General features: G+C 34.6%; 1 protein-coding gene across 4 annotated transcripts in view; it reads left to right on the top strand.

Moving 5' to 3' along the window:
- Positions 1-27,913, top strand: part of Slc4a7 (solute carrier family 4 member 7) — a 94,888-nt gene that overhangs the window by 21,839 nt on the left and 45,136 nt on the right. For 2 of the 4 annotated variants that reach the window (XM_071619592.1, XM_027932144.2), the window contains exons 2-6: positions 6,658-6,739; positions 9,990-10,136; positions 18,170-18,308; positions 18,916-19,076; positions 21,118-21,306. In XM_071619592.1, coding sequence (XP_071475693.1) covers positions 6,658-6,739; positions 9,990-10,136; positions 18,170-18,308; positions 18,916-19,076; positions 21,118-21,306 — 718 coding nt within the window. Of the gene's footprint in view, positions 1-6,657; positions 6,740-9,989; positions 10,137-17,722; positions 17,792-18,169; positions 18,309-18,915; positions 19,077-21,117; positions 21,307-23,803; positions 24,173-27,913 lie in introns of those variants that run through there. The other 2 variants (XM_027932145.2, XM_071619593.1) reach the window with 2 other exon arrangements.

The raw sequence follows: 27,913 nt of genomic DNA, 5'->3' as shown, positions 1-27,913 counted from the left end.
CTAGCTAAGGTCTAATATTTTATTTACAAGCAAACTTGAATTTTTCAAAGTTTAATAGTGAAGCTTGGAGAAATGTCAGACTTGATTAGCACTGGCTTAGAATAGTATCATCCTTTGTGCCCTTGGCCGTGGAAGTCATCTGCTGAAGAGTAAATCCTGTGTAAAGTTAGAAATGTTTGTAGCATCTTTATTCTTCTGTAAGATTAGTTTTTGCCATAGTTAAAATTACTTGAACGAAGCTTTAAAAATTGCTTGGCTAAGATATTAGAAAAGAAATCACTTCATCTTAGTGGTTAAGTATGTTTTGAAGCTGAAATTTTGATAGCTGTGAAATTACATGATTAATAGTCATGATAATCATAATTTATGGGAGATGTTAGTTTTGGGTGATAGCCATATGTCTTATATAATAGAAAAATTAGTTTGTGGTAGGGATCTCTGATGACTGTTCTAATAATGATTTTGTAAACCTCAGGGTGTCAAAGAGGGTATTATACTAGATTAATGCAATATTTTAAAATAGTCTATTAACATTTTTTTTCCTTAATTCTTTGGCTTTAGTATGCTAAGTCTTTTTTTTTTTTTTTGTAATTTAACCAACAAAAAGTATAGAGTTTATACAAAGTATAAAAATTATGGAATTTGTTTTCAGGCAAGATAAATGACTATAAGGAATTAAATTGTAAAATGTGTCATTTAGTTATTTGGGAATTGAATTTTGTTTCATCATAGGTTGATGTTGAACTTTTAAAAAATTATAAGCTGATTTATTAAATATTAAAATATTGAGTGCCTGTTTATATTTGAGCTTTAATTGTGTCCACAAGGAATTTTTGAGTGGATACAATACAAGTTTTTTGCAGTCTTGACCTTTGAAACATATTGTTTAATGCATATTTATTAAAGGACTAATGGCAGACAAATACTGCTTGAGTCTGGAAATGTAGTGGTGACCATGACAGGCAAGGTTCCTCCTTTCTTGTAACTTATTGGGTGGGCCTGGGAGATAGTTAAGAAAGTTGTTTCATAAATTTGTAATTATAAGTTAATAAAGAAAAATGCTATATGTTCTTGGCATATATTATAATGACCTTGTTCTGTAGTGTAGTGGATTAATAACTCATGTAACTGGCACTCTAGAGACCTGGATTTTAATTTTAATTCTTTCACTGAAAGTGTGATCTTATTCAAGTCATGTAGACTTTGTGTATATCTTTCATTTTTCTAGATTAAAAAAAAGAAAGAAAATTGAACTGGAAAAAATAAAGCCCATTTTATATCTATGAGTCTATGAGATCTTGTTTATTCATTAAGAATAACAAAGATAACTCATTACCTCTGGATTTTTTATGGAGAGTCACTTCTTAGTTGTAAATTAAGTGCTAAGCTGGACATTTGATTATATGACAGTTTTTCATTCACTGAGGTATCTGTAGTATGTGGAGTAATAAATTTTGTTGAATGAATGGTTGTGTTCTTTAGTTCCTGTGCTTTAAGGAAGTAAGACTTCTTTCACTGTTCAGGATTCCTTGGGAACAGAGGTATTATCAAGGGGAAGCACAGATAAACAAAAGACCATATTACTGAGAGATTTCCTCACTTCCTCTCCTGTTGGGCTTCAGCAGAAAGATTATAGTAGAACCTTAAGGATACCCAGCTAATGGTAACCCCAAGCTGATAGAAGATGGGGGACCTTGGCAAAACATTTCAGAATGATCTTGGCAGAATTACTTCTTCTGAAAAAAAAAATTTTCTGATTCTATGCAGAATGTTTGCTTTTCTTTACATTTTAATTATTAAAAAAAGTTAAGAGGGAATTATAAAGTAACCATCTTTGGAAAGAGATCATTTTTGCCAATGAATATATACATACTTGATAACCCTTATGGGATTTCTGTGTGTATCTTGGTGTGTATCTACTGATTAACACTTGGAGTGTCTGCATCTCCTCATGGAAGTAGTGTGACAAGTATTTGTTTTATAATTTCAGGTAGAACACTGAGGAGGTCTCTAGTTGTCTGTGACTCTTATATTCTGTAACAGTCTCTAGACTGCATGGATCCTCTTTGTTATTGGAGGCTATTACTGCTTTTTGCTTTTCCCCCCCTGTCCTTTGAAACTTTCTTCAAATTCAGATTGTCTAATTGAAATTCAAATTTCAATTCAAAGCCATGGCACTAGAAAAACTCAAATATCTGAAAGAATAAAAAGATATCCGAAATATGTTAATATGCAGGATTGACTCACTCTAATACCAAAGAAATTATTTAGCCTTGGTTTCAAAATTTTATTTATAAAATGATTGAGTAGCTTGTGTTCTGGGTCATGTATCATAGCTTATTTAGCCATTCCTCTATTAAGGTTATTTCCAGGGTTTTCCTATATCACAAGTACTGTTGTAGTAGTGCATTTCGAATAGAGAGATTTAAAACTTTTTTTGTGTGTGTGATATTTAATATTTAATTAATATGCTGTTCTTTATGTTAAAGTGCAGTGGTAACATTATTACCTTATTGTATAAATACAAAATTGAAAACAAGTCTAAATAATTTCCTTTAGGAGGATTCTATCCTACCTTGGTATAATGTGGATGTCTTTATTCTTCTGTGTTTTTGAACATTCCTAGTGCCATGGCTTGCTTTCTTTCTAGGTAGGCTTTATAAGTAATGACCTTTGAGACTTAGCTGGGTTTAAAATGAAACATTTTGATGTCAAGGGTTGCTTTTACGGTCACCATTTTTAGTTTTCTACTATATTTTTGGAAGCAAAAAGAGAAAGAAAAGTCTTTTCTAGATCCAAATTTTAAGATGATAGTAGGGGATGGAAATTTGAATTAAAAAAAAAATGTTTGATGTAATAAAAAGTGAAACACTGTGATTGTCTTTGCACTTTAGTCCTTTTTACCAGAGTGAGATGATTTTAGCAGTTCCAGGTTTTCCTTTACAGATGTTTAATATGTAAATACAGTTTTTGTAAACTTTTTAAAAAGAACACAAAATTGTACTCTACATGGAGTATTAACTTATTCTCTATTAAGAAATATGACATATAAAGTATTTCCCTAAAATTATAGGATTTAAGATACACATGCTTCTTTTAGAAAAGCACTGACCCTTTGAAATACCCCACTACTCTACTCAGGGATTTCAGTATGTAGCCATATATAACCTTCAGACTTTTGGATTCCTTACCCTGTATCAAGAAGGCCATTGTGGCCAGGCATGGTGGCACATGCCTGTAATCCAAAGGGCTTAGGAGGCTGAGGCAGGAGGATTGCAAGTTCAAAGCCAACCTCAGCAACTTAGCAAGGCCGTAACCAACTGAGCGAGACCCTGTCTCTAAATAGGGGATGTGGCCCAGTGGTTAAGCACCCCTGGGTTCAATATCCTGTAAAGACCCCCCACCCTCCCCGCACCCCGCCCTCGTGCCCCACTCCCAGCCATGGCCAGTGTGTGTAGCCCGCTTGATGCTGGCATTTATAGGAGATGTTGCCTTTCCTATTCATTTTCACAGTCAAAAAACTGGGTGATGCTTTAAAGGAGGGAAGAAAGGCATGTGTAACACTCCCCCCCCTTTTTTTCAATGTTAGTGCTGTAAGATTTTTAGGCTTTAAAAATTTTAGTTTTAGTTTGTAAGGCAAGTTAAACATGAAAATGTTATAATTGAAAACTAAAGATAACAATAAAATAACATTGTAACTTGATTGTCTTTCAAACCCAGTTCCTTTTCCACAAACAAGTAGTTAACAATTTGGTATGGGTCTTTTTAGATCTTTTCCTTTTTTCTTTAATATAAGTAAATATGTATGGAGACATGAACATATAGAAATAAAATTTTGGTTTAGTACTGTGAGTTTTTAACATGTGATCTTATTTCTCTATAATTTATTGTTTCACTGAATCTGTACCCTTGATCTTTTTGTATTGGTACATTTAGATCTACTTACTTTTTTTTAAGGTCTGTTTTTCAAAATGTCATAGTGTTCCTTAGTACACTATGTGTACTATGTGTTCCTTAGTGTATCTTCCTTTTATTGACACATTTTTGTTCCATGTTTTTCATTATTAGGCATCTGCTACAATGAAAATAAAGAGTTCAGAGAGGTTGAATGACTTGCCCCAGGCTTCACAGTGTCTAGTGGGAGCAAGCTGGGTAGAGCATGAGAGATGTTGATGAGCACCCTGTTTTTACATTCCAGTTTTTGCACATATGGAAATATTTTTCTATGATAGATGTTTAAAGGTCAAAGGGTATTTTTTTTAAAACTAAACATAAGGTAGTGATAAAATGTGAATTTATTATAAAATAAATAATAGATTGCCTAACAAACTATTTTCAGTGTTAACTAAGTAGGGTTGTTAGTAGATCTCAATATGTAAGTATGGTTGCAGAGAAATAAATGATTTGTTTGTCTGAAGGTGAGAGTTAATTGTATTGTTTTGCTTCCTATCCTGGCAGTTGTGCTGGCTAAATGAAAGTTTAAAACGGGAACCGTTAATTCCTTTTGAAATAGACAGTATGCTGCCTCTCAGGATACAATTTCTGTCTCTAGGAGAGAATTTGTCTTTTGTACCTATATGTGCTTAGGAATCGGATGACATGCTGTTGTTGAAGGCTAGCTAATGGTTTTATTTAGAGTGTGACTTCGTTAGTAGTTGGTAATTAATAGCTACTCATTCTTGGGCTTTTGGCATTAGGTTTGGTTTCCTGCTTGGCCTTTCCTTATTTCTAAGGAAGTGTGAAGAACTATGAAGCCATTTGATTAAACATATATACTGTTGTCTGCCTTCCTTCATAGTCCATTACATGAAATTGCTATTCTTTTCAGCCTGTTTCCCCTCCTTTAAATGTGGAGCCTTAGCAAGTCATAACTTCTCCCACTTTCCTGTATAAATCAAATATCAGTTTTTCAGAATCATGTACAAGTATCTCTTGATATCCAGATCTCTCTCTTTTTTTTTTTTTTTTTGGATATTAGAAGGTCTTAATATACTGTGCCTGGTTCTGAGTTTTGGGTAACAAACAGTGGAGTTTGGACAGCAGGGAATTTACTTGAAAAATTTAGCAAATCAATTCAGTTTGAGTTTAGATAGTGTGAATTTAGACATTAAAAGTTTGGATAGTGAGCCAGGTGTGGTGGTACACTCTTTTAATCCTCATGGTTCAGGTGGTGAGGCTGAGGCAGGAGGATTCCAAGTTTAAAGTCAGCCTCAGCAATTTAGTGAGGCCCTAAGCAACTTAGGGAGACAATGTTTCAAAATAAAAAAAGGCCTGGAGAAGTGGCTCAGTGGTTAAGCACCCCTGAGTTCAATTCCTGATTAATAGTAATAGTATTAATATAAATTAAAAAAAATAAAATTTGGATAGTGAAGGAAAATTGTGTATAAGATTACTTTGTATATGCTTAAAGAAGGCTTCAAGCTGAAGGTTTAGCACTGTTAAGTTTGGGGCAGGTGTTCCCTTATAGGACTCCTCCAACAGCTCATGCTAAACACTGATCCAGAGCCAGCTACAGCTGATCCTATCTGAACCTAGAATTGAACTTTTTGAGAGAAGGGACTTTGTTCATCTGTGACACACAGTCATGTGTGCTAAGTTCATAATATGTAGTTAATGATGATTATAATATTCTTTTCAAAGTTTTTAGAATTTGACAAGGAAGTTAAAACTGAAATTCTATTCTTTAAAAAATAGTCTGTGTAGCTGGGTGTGGTGGTGCAATGCCTATAATCCCAGCAACTCTGGAGGCTGAGGGAGGAGGATTGTAGGTTTGAGGCTAACCTCAGCAATCTAGCAAGGCCCTATAAAATAAAAGGGGTTGGGAATGTAACTTAATTGTAAAGTAAGTGCTTCTGTGTTCAATCCACAGGACCACACACTAAACAAAACAAAACAACAACACAAAATTTACAATAGATATTACAAAAGCATGCTTTTTTTTGTTGTATTAAAGAATGGAACAAAATAAAAAGATTGATAAAGATGAATTTTCACACCTGAAAGGTAGAATTTCCCTAGAGTTTAAAATTTTGGTATAGCTTTTCTTTCTTTTGTTTTGGTATCAGATTTGCCTTGATAGATTGCTGAGGCTGGTTTTGAACTTGAGATCCTCCTGTCTCAGCCTCTTGAACCTCTGGGATTATAGGCATGTGTCATCATGCCCAACTTGGCACACCTTTTCTTTTGTGGGAAAATAATAATAATAATAAAAAAAACCCTAGCTTTCATTGATTTAGTTAATTTATAAGTGAAAATGGTACTATATTTTGGGTCTAAGTGTAATCCAATCGAATATTGCTGTTAGAAGGTGTAAGAGCAAAAAATCAAGAAAGCCTTCCATATTAACATGAAAGTGTTCCCCTCACAACAGGCTTTCATGAATCTCTGACCCTGGAAGTTCTTTCTATTGAGGATAAAGTAACTTCCGCAGAAGACCATTTAAAAATCTTTGCCACCTCTGTTCTTACTATGAGATTTTGAATGGTCTGTGGACTTAAAAAAAACAAAGTATACTTTATAAGGATTATAGTTAGCTCTAAGAATTCTTTTCTTTGAGAGAAAATAGTCTTGTTTTAAAATTTTTTGCCCACTTTGAATGATATACACAGTATGTTCTCAGTATATATCTGTTTCACAATAATAATGATTTGTTTTTAGGGTCCTGATGAAGAAGCTGTTGTGGATCTTGGCAAAACTAGCTCAACTGTAAACACCAAGTTTGAAAAAGAAGAACTAGAAAGTAAGTTTGTTAAAATAATATGCTTATTAGCAGCTGAAATTACTGATTGTTTGTTCTTTAAGTTTTACCTACTGTTTCTTGAGACACTTTTCTTTACTCTTGTGGGGGAGAGCATACATTTAGAAGAGGGCTGGACACATTTTCAGTATAATGTGTAGAGTAACAGTGTAGCAAACACCCATGCAGCCACCATCTGTGTGTAGAAATGGAACATTCCCTGATTATTTATTTGCTAGACAGACTCTATCATGGCATAAGATGGATTTCAGAGAGCATCTCAGACCTCACCGATCATTATTATTACTTGGAAAACTGAATGGCCACAGATATAAAATCAGTTAATTCTATTGTCTCATTTCTGACTGACTGGGTAATTTGAATTATGAGCATGCTGGAGTGCCCAACTAATAAGCCACAGTTATTATTAGTTGTCATCTACATGCTTATTTTATAGGTCTGTTACATCAGCCTCTTAAAATGCTATAGTAACCCCTGTGCAAAATTGTTGAGCAAGGGAGTTACTGGTCCAGCCACTTTCTCTAGGCAGGAAGAAATAATTTTAGATACACAGAGCAGCTGCCAAGATAGTACAGGCCACTTCTATAAGCACTTCACCTGGGTTCTCCCAGTATCAGGAGTGTTGATTTTTGCATATTCAGTGTACATTAGTGAAAGTATAGAAATGAACTAGGTTAATTACTAACTTAATTAGTAATTGGTTAACTGCTAGTTTACTATTAACTAAACCATAGATTTTATTTAGAATTCATCAATTTTTTTCCCATAATTTTTTTTTTCCTCTCTGTTCCAACATCCAGTTCAGGATTCAACCATACATTTAGTTGTTATGTCTCCTTAGTCTCTTAACAGTTTTTCTTCTTTCCTTGTCTTTCATGACTATAACACTTTTGAAAAGGAGTGGTAAAATATTTTGAACAATGATCTTCAGTTTTGGTTTGTCTGATGTTGTCACATGAATAGACTGACATGGATAATGTACTGTAGAAGGAATGTGCCCATCTCCGTGCATCATGTCTGTGAGCATTGCAGCAACATGACTTATTGATGATGTCAATGTTGAACTTAAGATTAAGTCGCTGTTCATAGAAAATGTTTTGATAGACATTTTTGGGATCTCTTTAGGAATTGCATGTTAAAATCTGAGAGCTGGTTGTATACAGACTGTTAATCTGTTGCTTTTAAGAAGGAGGTGGAAAGAGACAAACAAGAGTTCTCATTTACACCCTGAGATTTATTTATTTTCAAATAACTTTAAAAGTCTAGGTTTAGTAGGGCTTCTGTGAAGAAGGAGACAATCTGTAACTGAAGACAAAACGAAAGCAGAAAAAGCAATAAGGCCCAATCTTCTAATCTTTGGATTTCGGAGTATTCTTATCTGGTTTATCTGGCCTTTCTGAACTGCAAACTCGTAGAATTTATTTTTATCTTGGTGCATTGTGGCTTGTGTGCCAAGACCCATTAGTACTAATTGGAGTAACAACTTTATAATTCCCAGTGCATAGGGATAGGAATTTTACTCTTTAATTTCTATTCTTCTTGGTATTCAGAAGGAAATATTTATTTTCACTGAAATAAAATGGTGAAGTCACTGAATTTTGCCATTGTTTCTTTGCTGAGGTATAATTCTTATGAAGTGGAATTTACCCCTTTAAAGTATGCTCTTCATTGTTAATATCCACTGTGTTGTGCAGCTGTCACTGCTTTGGTTCCAGGAAATTTCTGTCATTCCCCAAAGAAGTCCTATATAAATAATTTTGAAATTCAGAAATTTCTGATAAAATTTTATTTTTAATAATTTGAGATTTAATTTCTATACAGATTTATCAGATGCTTATTACTATGTGCTAGGGAAAGTGCTGGCTCAGCTTCCTGAATAGCTGGGATTACAGGTGCACACCACTATGCTTGACTGCTTATGCACTTTATTGACATTAATGTATTGCCAACTGAAAAAGAATGTCGCCTTTTTTGCCTTGGCTGGAAACATGAACCTTAGGCAACTACCCAAACTTTTTGCTACTCTGTGTGTGTCCACAGATGAACTCAGTATCTCTATAAGTATTGATTTTGGGGTTCCAAGGAAATTTTAGTCATCAAATTTACAAATATAGAATGAATGACTGATAAATACTTATTTCTTCATCATCTTAATGGAATTTGTTAGGAGAAGAATATCATTAAATTTATTATTTCAGCATATTTAAAATTTTGTATATAAAGGCAAAAAGTAACTATATCAGATGTTTTTTGTGACTCATTAGTTCAACTTGTTGTTTGTGTCCCTCATTTTAGGGGAAAGGGATGGGGTTTGAACCTAGGGGTTCTACTACTGAGCTGTATCCCCAGCTCCCCCCATCCTTTTTTAAACGAAAGGGTCTAAGTTCTTGAGGATGGCCTTCATCTTGTGGGTGCCCTGGCTCAACTTTCTGAGTCACTGTGAGCCACGGAACCTGAACCTTGTCCCTCTTTACTCAACACAACTTAGATAGGAACCTCTCTTATTAAACTTTTCAAAGAAGTCATATCCTTTTCTCTCAACAGTTGACATACTGCTACTTGCTCTTTTGTTCCCTGATTCAGTTTCTTTTAGTGAGTGAAAGCAGATACTGCCTTTCATAACTTGGTTTTCTTGGTTAAAGTGTAATCAGGATCATACAATATTAGTAGTAGCTTTTTCTGTCTTAACAGTATACAGTAACTGCATTGCTTTTTATCCGACAGTTTCTACCCTTTAGTTGGAGTGTTTGGATCATTTACCTTTGATACAATCCTTAGTAATTTGGATCTTTATCCAAAACATCTAAAATAAGTTAATATTTATAATTATTAACATGTCAAATGTATTGAAAAGTATTTAATAATCAATAAATGTACCCTTCAAAGACCTCTATTAATTAGGTTAGCTTTAAATGTCGAATAAACTTATGTTTGTATAATATTATTTCATATGAGCTTAGCTCTTCTTTCTCAAAGTATCTTTTTAGAGGTACAAAATAATGCTTATTTACATAGATCATCTATATATCTTATAATAATTAGTGGTATTACCCCTTGGGCATAGCATTTTGTGTAGTACTCTGTAAAATAAGAGGGGTAACGAAGACTCTCATTGTTAGTTTTATGAACTTTTAAATAATTCTTTGTTAACAGTAAATTTTGATGCACTTTTATGAATGCCAGCACTTTTCTCTTTTGGAAACCATCAGTTTGTTTTTGAATCTTTTAATAGGTCACCGAGCTGTGTATATTGGAGTTCACGTCCCATTTAGTAAGGAGAGTCGGCGGCGGCACAGGCATCGTGGGCACAAACATCACCACCGGAGAAGGAAAGATAAAGAATCAGATAAGGAAGATGGACGGGAATCTCCTCCTTATGGTAAGAGAAAACAGTTGATCTATTAACAGTTTGAATTCTTATCCTGGAAAGTATCTTAACTTTTTAATTGAACCCATTCTTTTAAAAATTGTTTATCTGTAGTAATTTAGCCACATTATGTACATTAGAGATACCAATTACAGAATTTTCTTTGAACAAGAAAGATATTTGGTTAATAGGTGAAGATCTTGGTATAAATGAAAAAATTAAAGGTGGAGGGCTTTGTTTTCTTCATTGTTTTTCAGCCTTGGCATAATAAAAGGTGGGCTTTGTCATTTAACTTTCAATTTAGGAGGATTTTATATCCTTTTCTCTGCCATATATTTAATTACTTGCATATGTATTGAACAGACATCTGGAATACCAAGGTTCCTTACAGGAACCTTAAGTCCTTTTAAACCATAATTTTTGGCTAGAAGCTTTTATTCATGAGGCTACATTACTTGATTATCTGCTCCGAAAAGAGTGCTCTCATTCGACAGTATTGTCTATGTAGAAGAATAGGGATTCATTTGTTACATAAAAGCAGAGAATTATGCAAATACTAACAGAAATCAGATATAGATATAGATGTAAAGGAAAGAGAATGTTAATCTCTAATGTCATAGGGATTGAATGTGGTAATTTAAGTGGCCCTGAGGCTCAGTGGGAAAGAAGAGCCCCAAAGCAATAACTGTGCAGTTTGTAGGCTGTTATGGGCCCATGTGGCCATGTCTACACTATAGTCTCAGTGAGTGCTTTCTAGTAAAGCTATGTGAGCTGTACCCTTACAGGCACTTGTGTGCTATGCTAAAGCAAGGTTTTTGTGAAGAACCATAAAATGAAAAAGTTACCATGTATAATATAGCTACGACATGAACATGAGACAAATACTGATGGCCTAGTAAAATAATGGCATAATTTGGCGTGAACATACTTTATAAACAGTTACGAAAAATTGTGCTGTATATGGGTAGTAATGAGTGTAATGCATTCCACTATTGTCATGTATTTAAAAAAAAATTCAGTTGCAAACATTCCACCTATCCTTTGACATGTGCTATTATTTAATTTTTGCAATAGAGTTGTTTTTTGTTGTCATTTTGTGGTGCCAGGGATCTAATTCAGGGCTTCATACTTGCTAGGTAAGCACTCTACCACTGAACTACACCTTCAGACCTTTCTCATCAGTTTTAAAAGATAGATATTATGCATTTTATAGATTAGGAAACTTTAGAGAGGCTAAAGATATTATGCATTTTATAGATTAGGAAACTTTAGAGAGGCTAAATGACAGGCATCTCTTTAGAACCTCTTAAGAGACAGTGATGACCTAATAAAATATTAAATGGTCTTGTAATCAGCAAAGGCCATGTAACTGGCAAAGGGAAAATGGATACCAATTAAAAAAAATGGCTTGTGAACTTTAATATGAAGTAATTTTAGAAATATTTCACTGTTCCATATGATGTACCTGTCCAGTTTAGGATATCTTAGTGTCATCTGGGAGAGGATCAGTAAACTTCTACAATTCATACTGAATAAAAGGCACATAATATTTTTATGAATGGAAATACTTTTTTACTAAACTGTGTTTACATGTTCACTAAGGTTGGTAACTTGATTTTTCAAGCAATGATATGGGATTAAATGTCTAAGTATAGTGGTTTGAAAAATAAATTATGATGTTGGAAGTTTTTGACTTTTTTTAATAGTAATTATTCCTAGAAAAGATATATGTCCCTGAAGTGGATTTAATTATTAACTACCAATTTGTGTCCTCTTTTAAAGTGCTATGAATGATGTCCCTTCTTTCTTATTTCTAAAAAAAGATTACACAGGACTTTTTTTTTTTTTTTAATTTTTTATTGTTGGTTGTTCAAAACATTACATAGTTCTTGATATATCATATTTCACACTTTGATTCAAGTGGGTTATGAGCTCCCATTTTTACCCCATATACAGATTGCAGAATCACATCAGTTACACATCCATTGATTTACATATTGCCATACTAGTGTCTGTTGTGTTCTGCTGCCTTTCCTATTCTCTACTATCCCCCCTCCCCTCCCCTCCCCTCCCCTCTTCTCTCTCTGCCCCCTCTTACACAGGACTTTTGATTGTAGATATAATGGAATAAAAAGGACTGACTTTTCTCTTCCATTTTATTTTGTACTTTATCCTTTTTGTTATTTTCCCACTGGTTCTTCTGCCACTAGCTTTAGTTTTTATTTTTACTTTTTTTAAAGGAACATTTTAAAATATTCTAATTAGTTTTATACATGACAGTAGAATGCATTTTGACACATCATACATAAATGGAGTATAACTTCTCGTTCTTCTGGTTATTTATAATGTAGAGTTACACTGGTCATGTGATCATATATTCACACAGGGTAGTGATGTCTAATTGCTTCTATTCTATTTTCTACCCCCATATTTCCCCTCCTTTTATTTCTCTCTATCTAATCCAAAGTACCTCTGTTCTCCATGTCCCCATTGTGAATTAGCATCTGCATATCAGAGAAAACATTCATCCTTTGGGTTTTTGGGATTGACTTTTTTTGCTTAGCATGTTATTCTCCAGTTCCATCCACTTACCAGAAATGTCATAATTTCATTCTTCTTTAAGTCTGAGTAGTATTTCATTGTGTATATATACCACAATTTCTTTATCCATTCTTCTGTTGACGGGCATCTAGGTTGGTTCCATAGTTTGGCTGTTGTGAATTGAGCTGCTGTAAACATTGATGTGGCTGCCTCACTGTAGTAGGCTGATTTTAAGTCCTGTAGGTGTAAAGCTACAAGGGGGATATCTGGGTCAAATGGTGATTCCATTCCAGGTTTTCTAAAGAATTTCCATACTGCTTTCCATAGTGGTTATACCAATTTGCAGTTCCACCAGCAATGTATGAGTGTACCCCTCACCAGCTTTAATGAGGTATAATTGACAAATACAAATTATATGTATTTAAGATATATGGATACCTTGTCAAATGATTACCACAGTCAAGTTAATTAGTATATTCTCATGTCACATAGTTGCTTTTTTGTGTGTGGTGAGGACATTTAAGGTCTACTTTCTTAGTAGACTTCAAATATTCAATTCAGTTTTATTAACTGTAGTCACCATATTGTATATTAGGTCCCCAGAATTTAATATTCTTGTAACCGGAATTATACCTGACCTTTCATTTTAAATAGATAGAAAACTGGATATAATATATGAAACAAGTTATAGTTATATAATATAGGAAACAAGTTATAGTTCCAGATGTTGGATAACAGGCAGCACAGGACTGTGATAGCTAAAAGAAGCAAATGAGATTGCCTGAGTTTATTGCCTAAACATAGTTTCCAGGCCACAACACGGGGAGGGGGACCTGCATGGAACCTAGCAAACTCTTAGTAGTCATGGGTTAAAGAAGCCATCGTAACAGAAGTAGAGACAATTTTGAACTCACTGAAATAAAAACACAGTATAGGCAAGTAACTGATGTAGAGTCTTCTCCAGAGGGGATGTGATTCTGATGTATGTATGTTTCTTTCAGCATGGCACTGTGCAAAGTGAGAACTGGAAGATGCACCTGAAGCAGTGCTTGGAGGCAAAATTGTGCCACTTAATCCTTTCATCAGAAAAGGAAGATGAAAGTGATTTAAGCTTTTTTTTTTTATTGGTTGTTCAAAACATTACAAAGCTCTTGACGTATCATATTTCATACATTAGATTCAAGTGGGTTATGAACTCCCATTTTTACCCCAAATACAGATTGCAGAATCATATCGGTTACACATCCACATTTTTACATAATGCCCTATTAGTAACTGTTGTATTCTGCTACCTTTCCTATCCTCTACTATCCCCCCTCCCCTCCCCTCCCATCTTCTCCCTCTACCCCATCTACTGTAATTCATTTCTCTCCTTGTTTATTTTTCCATTCCCCTCACAACCTCTTATATGTAATTTTGTATAACAATGAGGGTCTCCCTCCATTTCCATGCAATTTCCCTTTTCTCTCCCTTTCCCTCCCACCTCATGTCTCTGTTTAATGTTAATCTCTTCTTCCTGCTCTTCCTCCCTGCTCTGTTCTTAGTTGCTCTCATTATATCAAAGAAGACATTTGGTATTTGTGTTTTAGGGATTGGCTAGCTTCACTAAGCATAATCTGCTCTAGTGCCATCCATTTCCCTGCAAATTCCATGATTTTGTCATTTTTTTAGTGCTGTGTAATACTCCATGGTGTATAAATGCCACATTTTTTTTATCCATTCATCTATTGAAGGGCATCTGGGTTGGTTCCACAGTCTAGCTATTGTGAATTGTGCTGCTATGAACATCGATGTGGCAGTATCCCTGTAGTACGCTCTTTTAAGGTCTTCAGGGAATAGTCCGAGAAGGGCAATAGCTGGGTCAAATGGTGGTTCCATTCCCAAATTGGCGGCACCAATTTGCAGTCCCACCAGCAATGTACAAGTATACCCTTTTCCCCACATCAAGATTCATTTGGGCCAAAGTTTGATTCTTTGGAAAGATCAGTAAAATTAATAAACATTCTGATCAAGTGAGGGGGAATAAAAATTTTCTGTACTGACACCACTGAAAGGCTAATAAGGAATCATTATGAATGTCTTTGTGCCAGCAAAATGGATAGTTTAGATGAAATGGGCACAATCCTTTATGAATATAAACCACAGGGCTGGGGTTGCAACTTGGTGGTAGAGTGCCTGTTGAGTATACATGAGTCCTTGGGTTTGATTCCCCACCACTTCAAGAAAAGAAAGAGAGGAGGGACTAAGGAAGGGAGGGAGGAAACGAAAGAGGATATAAATGACCAAGCTGAAGTGTATAAACTTATTAAAGATATTGAGTTTGTATAGTCGAAAAATATTGTCACAATAAATTTACTGCCAGATGATTTCAGGAACGATTTCAAACAAACATGTAAAAAAAGAACTAATAGTCTTTGCTGGAAAATTTAAGAGAAGGGAACACTTTGTAATTTCATGTTATGAATTCAGCATTACCCTAATATCAAAACTAGACAGATGTTGCAAGAAGGTGAAACTACAGACAAAATACTTCCTGTGATTGTAGATTCAGAAATCCTGAACAAAATAAAAACAGATCTTATCCTGCAATATTTAAAAAGAATAATATGTCATAATAGACAGACCTAGGCTGAATAATGCCTCCAAGATATCTATATGTTAATCTCTGGAACATGTACGTGCTGCCTGAGATGGCAAAAGGGACTTTGCAGACGCAGTTAAGGATTTTGAAATGGGGATGTTATTCTGTATTACGCAGGTAAGCCTGATATAATCATAGGTGTCTTTGGTAATAGAGGAGGTCAGCATATCAGACTGGGAATAGATGTGAGGAAAGAAAAAAGTGGTTGTAGTATTCAGATTTGGAAAAAGTTAAGAGACAGGTTTTCCCCTAGATCCTCTGGAAGGAACCAGCCCCACCAGCACTGTGATTTTAGCTTTGTAACACTCATTTTGGACCTCTGGTCTGCAGAACACTAGTAAGAGAATAAAATTGTGTTGTGTAAGCCACCAAGTTTTTGGTAATTTGTTACGGCAAAAATATGACACTAATTTGATAACCAACTGGGAGTGTAAGGTTGGTTTAAAATTTAAGCATCTATCAGTGTAAATAAGTAGTACAAAGGAGAAAACTTATATAATAATTTTAATACATCTAAAATAAACCTTTAACAAAATTCAGCTCCCTTTTATGATAAAACTTTAATTAAGCAAACTAGAAATAGACAGAAACTATGTCAAGCTGATAAAAAATAAGACCAGTACTGGGGATTGAACCCAGGGGTGTATTTACCACTGAGCTATAGTCTCAGTCCTTTTTATTTTTCATTTTGAGACAGGGTCTCACTAAGTTGCTTAGGTCCTCACTAAGTTGTTAAGGCTGGCCTGGAACTTGAAATCCTCTTGCCTTAGCCTCCTGAGTTGCTGGGATTGTAGATATGTGCCACCATGCCTGGCCCTGGCCCTTTTTATTTTTATTTTGAGATAAGGTCTCACTAAGATGCTTAGAGCCTTGCTAAATTTCTGAGGCTGGACTCAAACTTGTGATCCTCCTACCTCATCCTCAGGTGTGTGCTTTCAATATCACTTTTAATGGTGAAAGATTAGTGCTTTTCCCCTATGATTAGGAAAAAGGCAAGATGTTCTCTTTGACCACTTTTATATCGTATTGTACTTGAGCACCTAAAGGGCGTACAGATTGCTATGGAAGAATTTGAATTGTCTTTATTACAGATACAGGATCATACAGGTAGCAAATCCAAAACAGCCTCCCAAAATGTGGAAGGAAGTAATAAGTGAGTTTAGCAAGATTGCAGTCTATAAAATCAGTTCTTTTTCCCTCTGGGTACAGTGCCATTTATGGGCACTGGTAATATTCTTTAAGAATAACTGGCAACAAATGTGCAAGATCTAAATGCTGGAAAGTTCAAAACAGTAGAAAAATTTAGTCATATGTTTTCATTTCTTCTGTATAGGTCCCAGGGTATTCCTTCAGTATGAAGACCATGTCATATACATACTGGAAATTTTTCAGATTGCCTCTCACCTTTCTCCTTATATTTTCCTCTTTCTGGAGCTCTTCTTGTTAGACCTTTATATTCTGTTCCATATTGCTTAACCTTTTGTGTTTTCCATCTTTGTTTCTCATTCTGTAAAATTTTCTCAGATTCGTCTTTTCCTTTAACAATTCTCTCTGATCTGCTCCTTAACCTGTTGTCATGTCCTGTTTATTACATCTACAAATACCTGGAGGACATTTACTTAGGCTTAAATGTTCAGTGTGAACTCATTTCTCATATTCAGCAGTTTGATTTTTTTTTTTTTTCACATTGAAAGCCTTAGGCCCCTTAACTGTCCCAAACTAATATTTATGCAAGTTTCTGTCTTTAGGGATCCTGTACTACACACATTGTCTATTTCTAGATGTTGTCAGTTGGATATCTGCTTCTTGCAGTGACCTGTCCTACCTCTCAACCCCTAGCTCATAGCTTTGTTTTCCCATGGCAGTAGGGACAGTTAGAAAAGTTAGTTCCTGTATACTTGTAACTTTGAGTTTTTCATTGTTTTTTTACACTAGGAGATTTTCTTTTTTTTTTTTTTTCTCTTGAACTTAGCTATATTTTATATTATTCTTGACTTTAGCTATATTTAAATGTTCTATCTTGTCTAACATTTCTATTCATTTTAATTGTTTTTGGTACCATGCTTTGAATCCAGGGGCACTTAAACACTAAGCCACATCCCAAGCCTTTTTAAATTTTTATTTTGAGAGAGTTTCACTAAGTTGCTTAGGGCCTTGCTAAGTTTCTGAAGCTGTCTTTGAACTCCTGGTCCTCTTGCCCCAGCCTCCCGAGTCACTGGGATTATAGATGTATGCCACTGCACTTGGCTCCCATTTTGTTGTTGTTGTTGTTTGTTGATGGACCTTTATTTTATCCACTTATTTATATGTGGTACTGAGAATTGAACCCACACTTGCTAGGCAAGCGCTCTACCACTGAGCTAAAACCCCAGCCTTTCCAGGAATTTTTTAAAAAATATTTTTTTACTTGTGATAGACACACAATATCTTTATTTATTTGTGTATATGGAGCTGAGGATCGACCCCAGTGCCTCACACATGTGAGGTAAGCGTTCTACCACTGAGCCCCAGCCTCTGCCCTCCCATGGGTTTTTGATGAGAAAAAATTCCTGACTTTGAGTGTAGCACTCCATGTTTTGGATGTTGCTTATTTTTGTTTGTTTTAGATTAGTTATACATTAGTTTGACTTTTTTAAACATATTATTTCTTCTTTGTAATGGTGATCTTGTGATAACTTTTTTTTTGGGGGGGGGGGTCTGAATTGTTGGTCCTAGTTTTCTTCTAAAATTATAATATTTTAATAATCAAAAGAAAATTTTGATGAAATATATTTGTTTATAGCAACTATTTCACTTTGAAAACTGTGAATATATATTTGAGTGAGTGGAGGAAAACTTTGTATTTAAATTTTATTTTGTCAAGATACACCCTCCCAGAGAGTTCAGTTCATCCTTGGTACTGAAGATGACGATGAAGAACACATTCCCCACGATCTCTTCACGGAAATGGATGAACTATGTTACAGAGATGGAGAAGAATATGAATGGAAAGAAACTGCCAGGTAATGCTGCTGATTCTTATATGTTGGATAGATTGTTAAAAATTGACTTGACTTGGTTTCTTTTGATAATAAATATATTAAGTTGAAATTATGGAATATATCAAGTGCTTTAAATTAGTTAACAGAGAATTTCCTTGTCAGTGTCTGGAAATTTATCTTTAATTTTTCTCCTTATTTTCAAATCTGTTTCCTTAACTAACCCTTCATCTATTTATTTATTTATTCAGTAAGTATCCCTTTATTTTATTTTTTTGTGGTGTTGAGGACTGAACCCAGTGCCTCACACCATGCTAAGAGACCACTCTACCTCTGAGCCAGAACCCCAGCCCTAGTCCTTTATTCTTTTAAGTTTAAAATAAGATTAGAAGTGGAAAATATGAAACTCTAAAGTTTTTTTTTTTTGTAGGCTGACTTATGATAACTAAAAAAGAAACATTGTGAACCATTGGCCTAATTTGTGAAAATGTGTTTGTAGTGAAAATGTTGTTCTGGGGATGGGTTTTTTTGGTTACTTTTTTCTTTTTATAAATGAAATTGTATGTTTATTAAAGTTCAAAAAATGGAATAGTCATTATTTATAAAGTATTTTTATGTATTATTCTTTTAGATGGCTAAAATTTGAAGAGGATGTTGAAGATGGTGGTGACCGATGGAGTAAACCTTATGTGGCAACTCTCTCTTTGCACAGTCTTTTTGAACTGAGGAGTTGCATCCTAAATGGAACAGTCATGCTAGACATGAGAGCAAGCACTCTAGATGAAATAGCAGGTATTGAAAGGGTATAAAAAGAGAAATAATAGCATTAAGAAAATAAAGTGGCATTTTATACATTTATGTAACTATTCTGTTGAACTTCTGTTCTTCTCAGAGGCAGTAGGAGGAATAGACATATAAATAAAGATACTTTTTTTGGGTCTCTAAGAAGTTTTGAGATTAGAATGTTAAAATGGACAGACATGACTGTAGTATCAAGAAGAGAGTGACTAATACCATAAGCAAGTATGGAGTCTCTGCAAATTCAGAGGAATGAATTTTTTTTTTCCTTTGTGTTTTGGATCAAGGTGTCTAGAGAAGATCCACAGAGAATATTAATTGTACAATTTATTCATAGAATTTGAGTACATGGGAATAAAGAACAGGGACTACAAGAGAAAAAGTGTTCCAAAGGAAGAGGCAGCAGGAGGAAAAGTCTAGGGAAGTATAGATAGATAGGTGTGAATCCCAGAAAAGCCAATTCCATATCTTAAGTAGTGGGAGCTATATTGGGAAAATAAAGATAGATTGTGATGAATTTTGAATTATTGGGGGAAGACAGTTGGGTTTTATCAGGTGTAGGTATTTTGGTGATCATAGTGGTATTTAAGTTTGAGGGCAGTGAAATCCAGAGGGATGCTCAAGGAGTTCTGGCAATAGTGCAGGGTAGCTTTAGATTAGGAAGAGGTTAGAACAGAAGTCAGTCATCCTTTTATTCTCTAGGGATAGACTAAGCTAGAAACAATTCTGTTGGTCAGCTGTGGAAGGTATTGCAATGCAAATGAAAGAGAGATTTAGAGGATAATGTGGAAGTAGAAGTAGAAAAGGATGGTTAGGATATAGCTATTTGGTCACTTAACTAAAATTCCTAAAAATGAAAATGAAGTTCAGAGATAGTAAATTTGATAGTTTGGCTTTCACATTTGATCTTTTTTTTTTTTTTTTTTTTTTTAAGCATTTGATCTTCAAGGAAATTATAAACTAACTGGAATTTTTCAGACTAGAATATTTCAAGGTTACTTGATCATTAGATTTAACCATGTGCTAGAAATCTTTAAATTGTAGAAGTTCTTATTTTGTCTTGTACAAATGGTCAAAAATTGAGTTAGGATTAGGAATATTGAATGTATACATATGGGTCTTACTTTGGTTTCCCACTGAACATGTAATACAATGTAAATATAGTATAGTTCAGCGTTTACTTGTATGGTAAACTGTTGTCATTGTGTTATTGTTATAGGTTACCTTCTAGGTTGGTTCCTCCAGTTTTCTTTCAGAGTCATCATTATAGTTGTGATAATTTGACTGTTTAAAAAAATCTCAAATTAGTGCCACTGTTTGAAAATATTTATGCATACTTTGTAAAGTAAAAATAGCCCAGTTACCACGGTGATGTTTAAGGTGGCATTGCCATCAGTCTTCGTTTTTCACATCCCTGTCAGAGCCTGGTTATTCCTCCTCCTAGGAGTTATTGCTTCATGACGTTTTATCTACTTATTTCCTCATTGGTTTTTATACCTCTGAAAGAATGAGAGCAAAAACTTACTTTGCTTTTTATTGTAAACTTCTGTGTTCCCCGCACATTGTGAGCACTTAGTAAATAGTTACTGAGTGAATGTGTCCAGCTATTCATCTACTGGAACAATTTGCAGGAGAAATATGAGATATTTTAATATTATTGTTAATAATATTAATAATATTGTCGTCTTGGGAAGTCAATATTATGAAATACTCAGCTTGGTAGAATTCATTGCATCCATACAGAAAAGCACTTTCCACCTTAGGAAGGCTATTAGTGTAAAACAGTAACTTCTCTGTAAATGTAATGGTTTTTAGTGAAATAAGGGTCGCGGTAATTTATTCATTTTTACTGAATGGGTAATGTTCATATTTATCTTTATGCATATTATCCACTATTAGGAGAGAGTAATACTTCTTGGAGCAATCTAAGGTTCTCATTTTTGTTGAGATTTCACTTTGGAATTTGTTTTTTCCTTTGTTACAGGCATTTCAGGGTTTGCTTAGCCACAATAACTGTTGTTTTTCCTTTGAATAGACATGGTGTTAGACAACATGATCGCTTCTGGCCAGTTAGATGAGTCCATAAGAGAGAATGTCAGAGAAGCTCTCCTGAAGAGGCATCATCACCAGAATGAGAAAAGATTCACCAGTCGGATTCCTCTTGTTCGATCTTTTGCAGATATAGGCAAGAAACATTCTGACCCTCACTTGCTTGAAAGGAATGGTGAGATAAGTTGTGGCATCCAGTTTTCGCTAACACTTCTAACAGCATTCCAGTATGTTACAGTTAACATTTGGGAAAAGAAGGATGACATTTCCAGAGAATTATATAGGTCATTTTATAATTTTTAGTATAATTTGTTATTGTGCCTATTAGAAATGTCTTTTTTTTTTTTTAACAACATGATAGAATCATCTCTAGAAATCACTTGGATACGAACAATTAAGCCTTCACTCTGTTAAAATGAAACAAACTAATTTCCTTTAAGTAATACTTAAATGGTACCACTGATTCCTTACCCTGAATTACTTCTCCTTCTGCTTTTTTGTTTCTATTCAAGGTGACTTGTTGTATACTTGATTAAAGAGGCATACATTTTGTTCTATAATTTTAGTTCAATTTTTTAGAAATTCTAAATCTTGTTGAACCTTTATACCTGTATGAGATTTTGTTCCTGAAAATTTTTCCCCCACCTGAATATATTATATTCGCTGGGCATAAAACAAGTGTTGTTGGCTTGGTGTTTCTGATTTCACTGCTCTTTCTTTATAGAGTTTGTGGAAGGTTTTTATGACAAGGCCTGTCTTACACCAAGGGTGACCTATTGGTGTCTTTCAGGATACCGAGAATGGCTCAGGCCCAGGTGCACATGCCTCAGCTCTCCACCCTCTTTTCTGGGCTGGTAGCAGGTCATGTGGGATGTGGAAACAGCGTTTTTATATCCATTTCCTCTGTTCGTGTCTTAAGGCTGGCACATTGGAAGGGTCGCCTTTCCTTATTTTCTTGTGTCTAAAGTAGAAGAATACATCACTGGGGTTCTATTTTGGTTCTCAAGGAGAACTTTGATAACAGCGAATCTGGAAGACCCAGGTATGAGGATTAGAGTGGCTTAGGGAGGGTCATTATTGCCTCTAACTGCTACTGTTACCCAAAACTTATGAGGACTACAGTCATGGTGAGTGGAGTGTGGCATACAGTGTCTGTTCATCTTTTCTGACCTGAAATAATAGTATGACTTTTAAGTGTTATATGGGCAAATAGCCATGAGTTTAATATATGTCAGGTTGACAGTAATCATCTTTTGCAGCTCAGTGTATTATACTTAATCTGACTCCTTTAAATCTGTTGAAAATTATGCCTTGGTTCATTCAAGGAACCTTTAGAATGGGATAAAAAAGTTTAGAGTAGGGTAAAAAACTTAGGTTTAATTAAAAGCAAGCTGTATGGGACCATTTACCTTTCTTTTTCACCTTTCATATAGTATATGTTCTCACGTTTGGCAAAATGAATTCATTTACCCTGAGGCACCCTATTATATCTTTATTCCCCTTATGCAATGGTTTCTGATTATCCTCCCATTTGTAATTTGATTCCTTTTAATCACAAGATAATAGCTGTTTTCTTGTAAATGCTCTTTCATCATGTTATTTTGTTGTATTTGTAATTTAACAGTTTTTCTGCATGTAGCTTATTTTCCTTAACTAAATGGTTGTTGTTTATGGATCAAAGGTTAATCTTTTAATATTTCTGGGTTTCTTGAGCATGCAGCTTTGATCATTTTGGTCATATGGGATTGATTGTTGTATTTCTCATGTTTTTCCTAAAAAAGAATGGTATTCTTTTAAGCTGTGCTTAAATATACCATAAGACGTACCTTAATAGAAATATAGGATGTTTAAGTCTGCATGACATTTCGAAATATTATAGACTTACTATCTTATTACATTGTGGGTAAACTGCTTTTTTTTTCTAGTTAATTTAAAAGATTGTATATGGTTAAACGTGCCTATGTTAAAACAAACACTTTAGGACATTTATTAATAAATATCTTTAGAGAGTTCAATAATTAGTATCCTTTCAAATTGACCTAATTTTCTTTTTAAAATAATTGATACATCTTACATATTAACTTAACTTGAGCACTACCAAGCCCTTGGCTCAATGTTATAAATAATTAATATTAGGTTAGAAATTTTTTAGGTTAGAAATTTTTAGATTAGAAATTTTAGGTTAGAATTTTTAGGTAATATTAATGTGGGCTTTTGTTTTAAGACATCTGCAGCTGTTTTATATAATGTAGGAAAAATGCACTAAATATAAATTATTAGTTCTAGTAAGTTTTTGTTTGGATTCTATTTTTTATATTATTTTTGTATTCTCAATTGCCATTTATTATTTAAGCAGTAACTTCATATTGATTTTTGTTTCTTGTAAAAATGACAGGGTATTGGTCATCTAATTTGTGACAGAATATTGTCCCCTACAATCTGTCATTAACATTTTTTTTTTTAAATCTATGTTCAGGGAATTAATTGCCATTTAAATAATTTTTCAGTGATTTTCTAACATTTAAAATCTGATTGATTTGCTAACCCTCACAGCATGAATTTGAAATATTGGGCCTTTAAAGCTTGTGATTTATGGTGTAAATTGATTTTTGTGTCTACATATGCCGTCTGCAGTGAACTTCATCATTTTTCATTTATTTGTTTTATCTCAGGGGAAGGCCTTTCAGCCTCCCGCCATTCTTTGCGAACAGGTCTCTCTGCCTCAAACCTTTCATTGCGAGGAGAATCGCCTTTATCTCTTCTTCTCAGTCATCTTCTTCCTTCTTCAAGAGGTGGAACCCCTGCAGGCTCAAGGTGTACAACCCCAGTTCCCACCCCTCAAAACAGTCCTCCTTCCAGCCCTAGCATCAGTCGCCTGACCTCCAGAAGTTCCCAACAGAGTCAGCTTCAGGCCCCAGAACTACTGGTTTCACCTGCCAGTGATGATATTCCCACAGTAGTTATTCATCCGCCCGAGGAAGACTTAGAAGCACTGAAAGGCCAGGAACAGAAGAATGAGGAAAATGTTGACTTAACTCCAGGCAACTATCCCAAATCTCCATGTGTGGTGCTTTCTGCCTCTGGATCACTTGCACTTGGAATGCCTTTCAGCACATAACTTGAGCAGCATATGTAGATAATGCTAATTATTTATCTTGACTTCTGCATGTTTTTTCTTTATTGTAGAAAAGAGTAGAATTGTTAAATATTTATGTTATTAAAAAGAATTCAAAGAAGACTACACATAATTTAAGCCCTCAAAGTTTTTCACTGAAATTTTAGAGGTCAAGGCAGTCAAGATTTTAATTTTTTTTTTTTTTTTTAAAGAATGGTGGCTTTTCTTGTGCAGTTCACTCATAAGGCAAATGAACATATACGTATATAGACAATGAGATGATGTGCCTTTTATTTATTTGAGGCTTTTAAAATAAAGACAGGATCTTATATTCTTTTTTCTCATTTTGCCTCTGAGAAGTTTGAGGTTCTCTGATAACTGACTTCTGGAATTCTAATTTCAAAGCTGCTGTTATATTTTGTAACAAAGTTTAGTTGTTCCTTGTTGAATGTCATATTTAACTTTAATCTAAAGTATCTGTAAGATTTGCAGCACCAGAGTTCCTACAATTATGTCTAGGACATATATAAATATTTATGTGTAAATTAGGAATTATTTCTTAATGGGCAAAAAGAGTTACAGCTTATTTAAGGACTATAGATATGGTAACTTTGGTTCTTTCTTGTACATTGGTTATATAAACATTTATTCTCATAGTTTTTTAAATGTAATTTGTATTTAGAAAGTACTTTTAGTAAAAAAAAAAAGAAAGTGCTTTTAGTAACTTTTTTTTTTTTTTAAAAAACATTTTAGACAAGCATCAATGATATATACTAATACTAACTAATGTTTTTTTTCAGTACTGGGGATTGAACTTAGGGCCTCATGTATTATAGGCAAGTGCTCTATCATTTGAGTTATATCCCCAGTTCCATTTTTAAATTATATTTTGAGACAGGGTCTCCTTAAGTTGCTGAGGCTGGCCTCCAACTTGTGATCCTCCTGCCTCTTTCTCCTAAGTAGCTGGGATTATAGGCTTTTGCCATCACACCTGGCCTAATTGTGGTTTTAAACACTTCAGTGGCAGTACAGTGATTCAGTTACCCTATTCAATATACAGATTTGTGTAAGTTGGGTATGTACACCCGTTTTAAAAAACTCAAGTAAAGTTAGTTTAACTTCTCTGAGTCTTACTACACACAGCTAGTAAGTGGAAGCCTAAATTCTACTAATCATTGTTTCCTACCACTTTACAAAAAAACTCTTTCCCCCTATTGGCTTTATCTAGATATACCAAGTACATTTAATCAAAGGTTATTCTAGTTGCAGAAAGAATTTATGCACACATTTAGAAGTACCAATGAAGTTTTGTGGCTAAATAGTTGTAATATTAATTATGATTGTAGTCATAATTGCGATTGCTTGATAGTAAGTACCTAGGTATTTTTCAGATATCATATTTCTAAATTTTTGTAATAGTATCTTAAGTTTGGTATTATCTCCATTTTACAAATGAAGGAAAAACAGAACTGTCAGTATCATATTGTAAATGACCAAAGCAGGGGTTTGAACTTGGCTCTACTTAAAACAAAATCTATTGTGTTATATTTCATTGTGACTTTTACTCCTTCATGAAAAGTGTAGATTAACAATGAGGTAACTGGACATAAAGGAGACAAAAAACACCTAGAAACAATTACTTAGAAATAATCAGTACTCTTAACTAAAAAGAGCTAGGAAAATTTTCTCCTTTTTCTGGGTCAGAAATGATTTTCAACTTTCATTTATTTTTACCTGTGTCAAATTGATTGGTAATTCTGAATGTTTCTTGTTTTATCAGCTCCTTTGTTATGAAATAAGGGTCTCTGAAATTTTGGGTAAAAAGGAGGAGGCATAAGGGTTTACAGTGTTGTGTTATGCCATCCTACAGAAATAAAAGAAGCAATTAGCTGAGAATTGAGAATCACAGGTGTTGTCCAACCATGCTATGAATTTTTGGCAGTGATTTTATCAGCTTTTCTGAAGAGAAGAAATTAAAATGGAGGGAAGGGGGAATTTCTAAAGGCAAAAAGAAACTCATAATTACTATTAAGAAGACATCTGTAGAAGGTTGGTATTGACTGAAGAAAAATAACAAAAACTGCTATACGTTATTTCCTGTTTTATCAAGTTTGGTGCTTAACGCACCTGGAAACTCTAGTGGAATTTCCTTGATGTCTGATACCACCTTCGAGGAGGAGAGTGGCCCCAGCATCGTATTGGAAAGGCTAATGTGGTAGACTTGTGTGTCATGAAGTCATGATTTGTGCATATCCATAATAAAAAAGGAGGTAGTTTTCTATCAGTTATTCTTGGGAGAATAATTATTTGCAAGAGACATATTTAGTAAGTATTTTTCCAAACTCAGTATTTCTCAGCCTTGCATTGTTGACATTCTGACTGAGTAATTCTTCCCTGGATGGTTAGGTGGGAGGAGGTAGACGTGTGTTTTGTAGGATGCTCAGCAGCCTCTGGCCGCTGTGTACCAGTTGCCAGTATCACCCCCCATTGAAAACCAACTATGTCTAAATATTGCTAGATGTCTCTTGGGGCATAGTTTTCCCGAGTTGATAGCCCCTGCTTTATTTCTTCTTTCAAGTTTGTAATAACAGAAAACTGATACCTTTGAGTTATCTTTCTCTGTTAGACTTGCTATTTGAAAAAAAAAATATGTGAAATAGATTTACAAGAGTATGATTTAAAAACCATTGCTGATTTTATTTATATAATCCCTTCATTCTTTCCTTCCCTCCCTCCTTCCCTCTCTCCGGCCCTCCCTCCTTTCCTTTGTTCCTTCCCCCTTTCCTTCCTATACTGGGAGTTGAAACCAGAGGTGCTTTACCACCGAACTGTGTTCCCTGTCCATGTTATTTTTTATTTTGAGACAGAGAGCTGCTAAGTTACTAAGACTGGCCTTGAACTTGTGATCTTCCTGCCTCAGCCTCCCGAGTCACTGGGATTGTAGACACTATGCCTGACTTTCTTGTTTTCTTTTTAAAGAGAAGGAATGTTATTAAGAAGATGAAGTGAATATTTGCTAACTTGAGCAGCTAGGTTGTAGAAGAAAGGATCTGAAAATTCCCTTTCTGACATCTAAGATGTGGACCCCATTGATAGACACCTTATTCTTTCCTCAGAGTCTCTTTTAAGCAAATAAATACAGTCTTTCTGAGTTATTTGTGCAAATGGTTGAGAGCTTTATTTTTTGGTGACTTAATTCTGACCCCTAGGAATTCATTGTAGGAGGAGGGAGATTTGCTTTATGGATTAAGACAACAGCTTTAACTTAGCTGAGGTTTGGAAGAACTACCCAGGAGGATTAAGGTGGAAAGCTCTAATGTACACCTGCCATGCTAATTCTGAAAGAAGAATGAGGCTAGCCAAGTCACTTCAGGTCATATCCTCTAGCTTTGTCACCATTGAGTTCCACATCATTTTTGTCTTCCCCTCATTTGAGTTCTGCATCATTTTTTCTTGTGTCTTCACTTTCCTCCACAGCCCTGTCATTCTGCTTCTTTCTCCCAAATCTGGTGGCTAGAATTATTCTGGAAAACTATGTCTTAAACAGTCTTTTGCTTGTATATCCACAGATTAAATACAGTTTACCACTTAAAAGTCTGTAATAGTAGCAGTTACCCCTAGGGCCTTATTTAGACTCTCCTTGATTTTTTAAATGTGAGATAGGTGG

The sequence above is a fragment of the Marmota flaviventris genome, chromosome 1 (genome assembly GCF_047511675.1).
Source record: "Marmota flaviventris isolate mMarFla1 chromosome 1, mMarFla1.hap1, whole genome shotgun sequence".
Lineage (NCBI taxonomy): Eukaryota > Metazoa > Chordata > Mammalia > Rodentia > Sciuridae > Marmota > Marmota flaviventris.
This window is presented reverse-complemented; position numbering and strand designations above follow the sequence as displayed.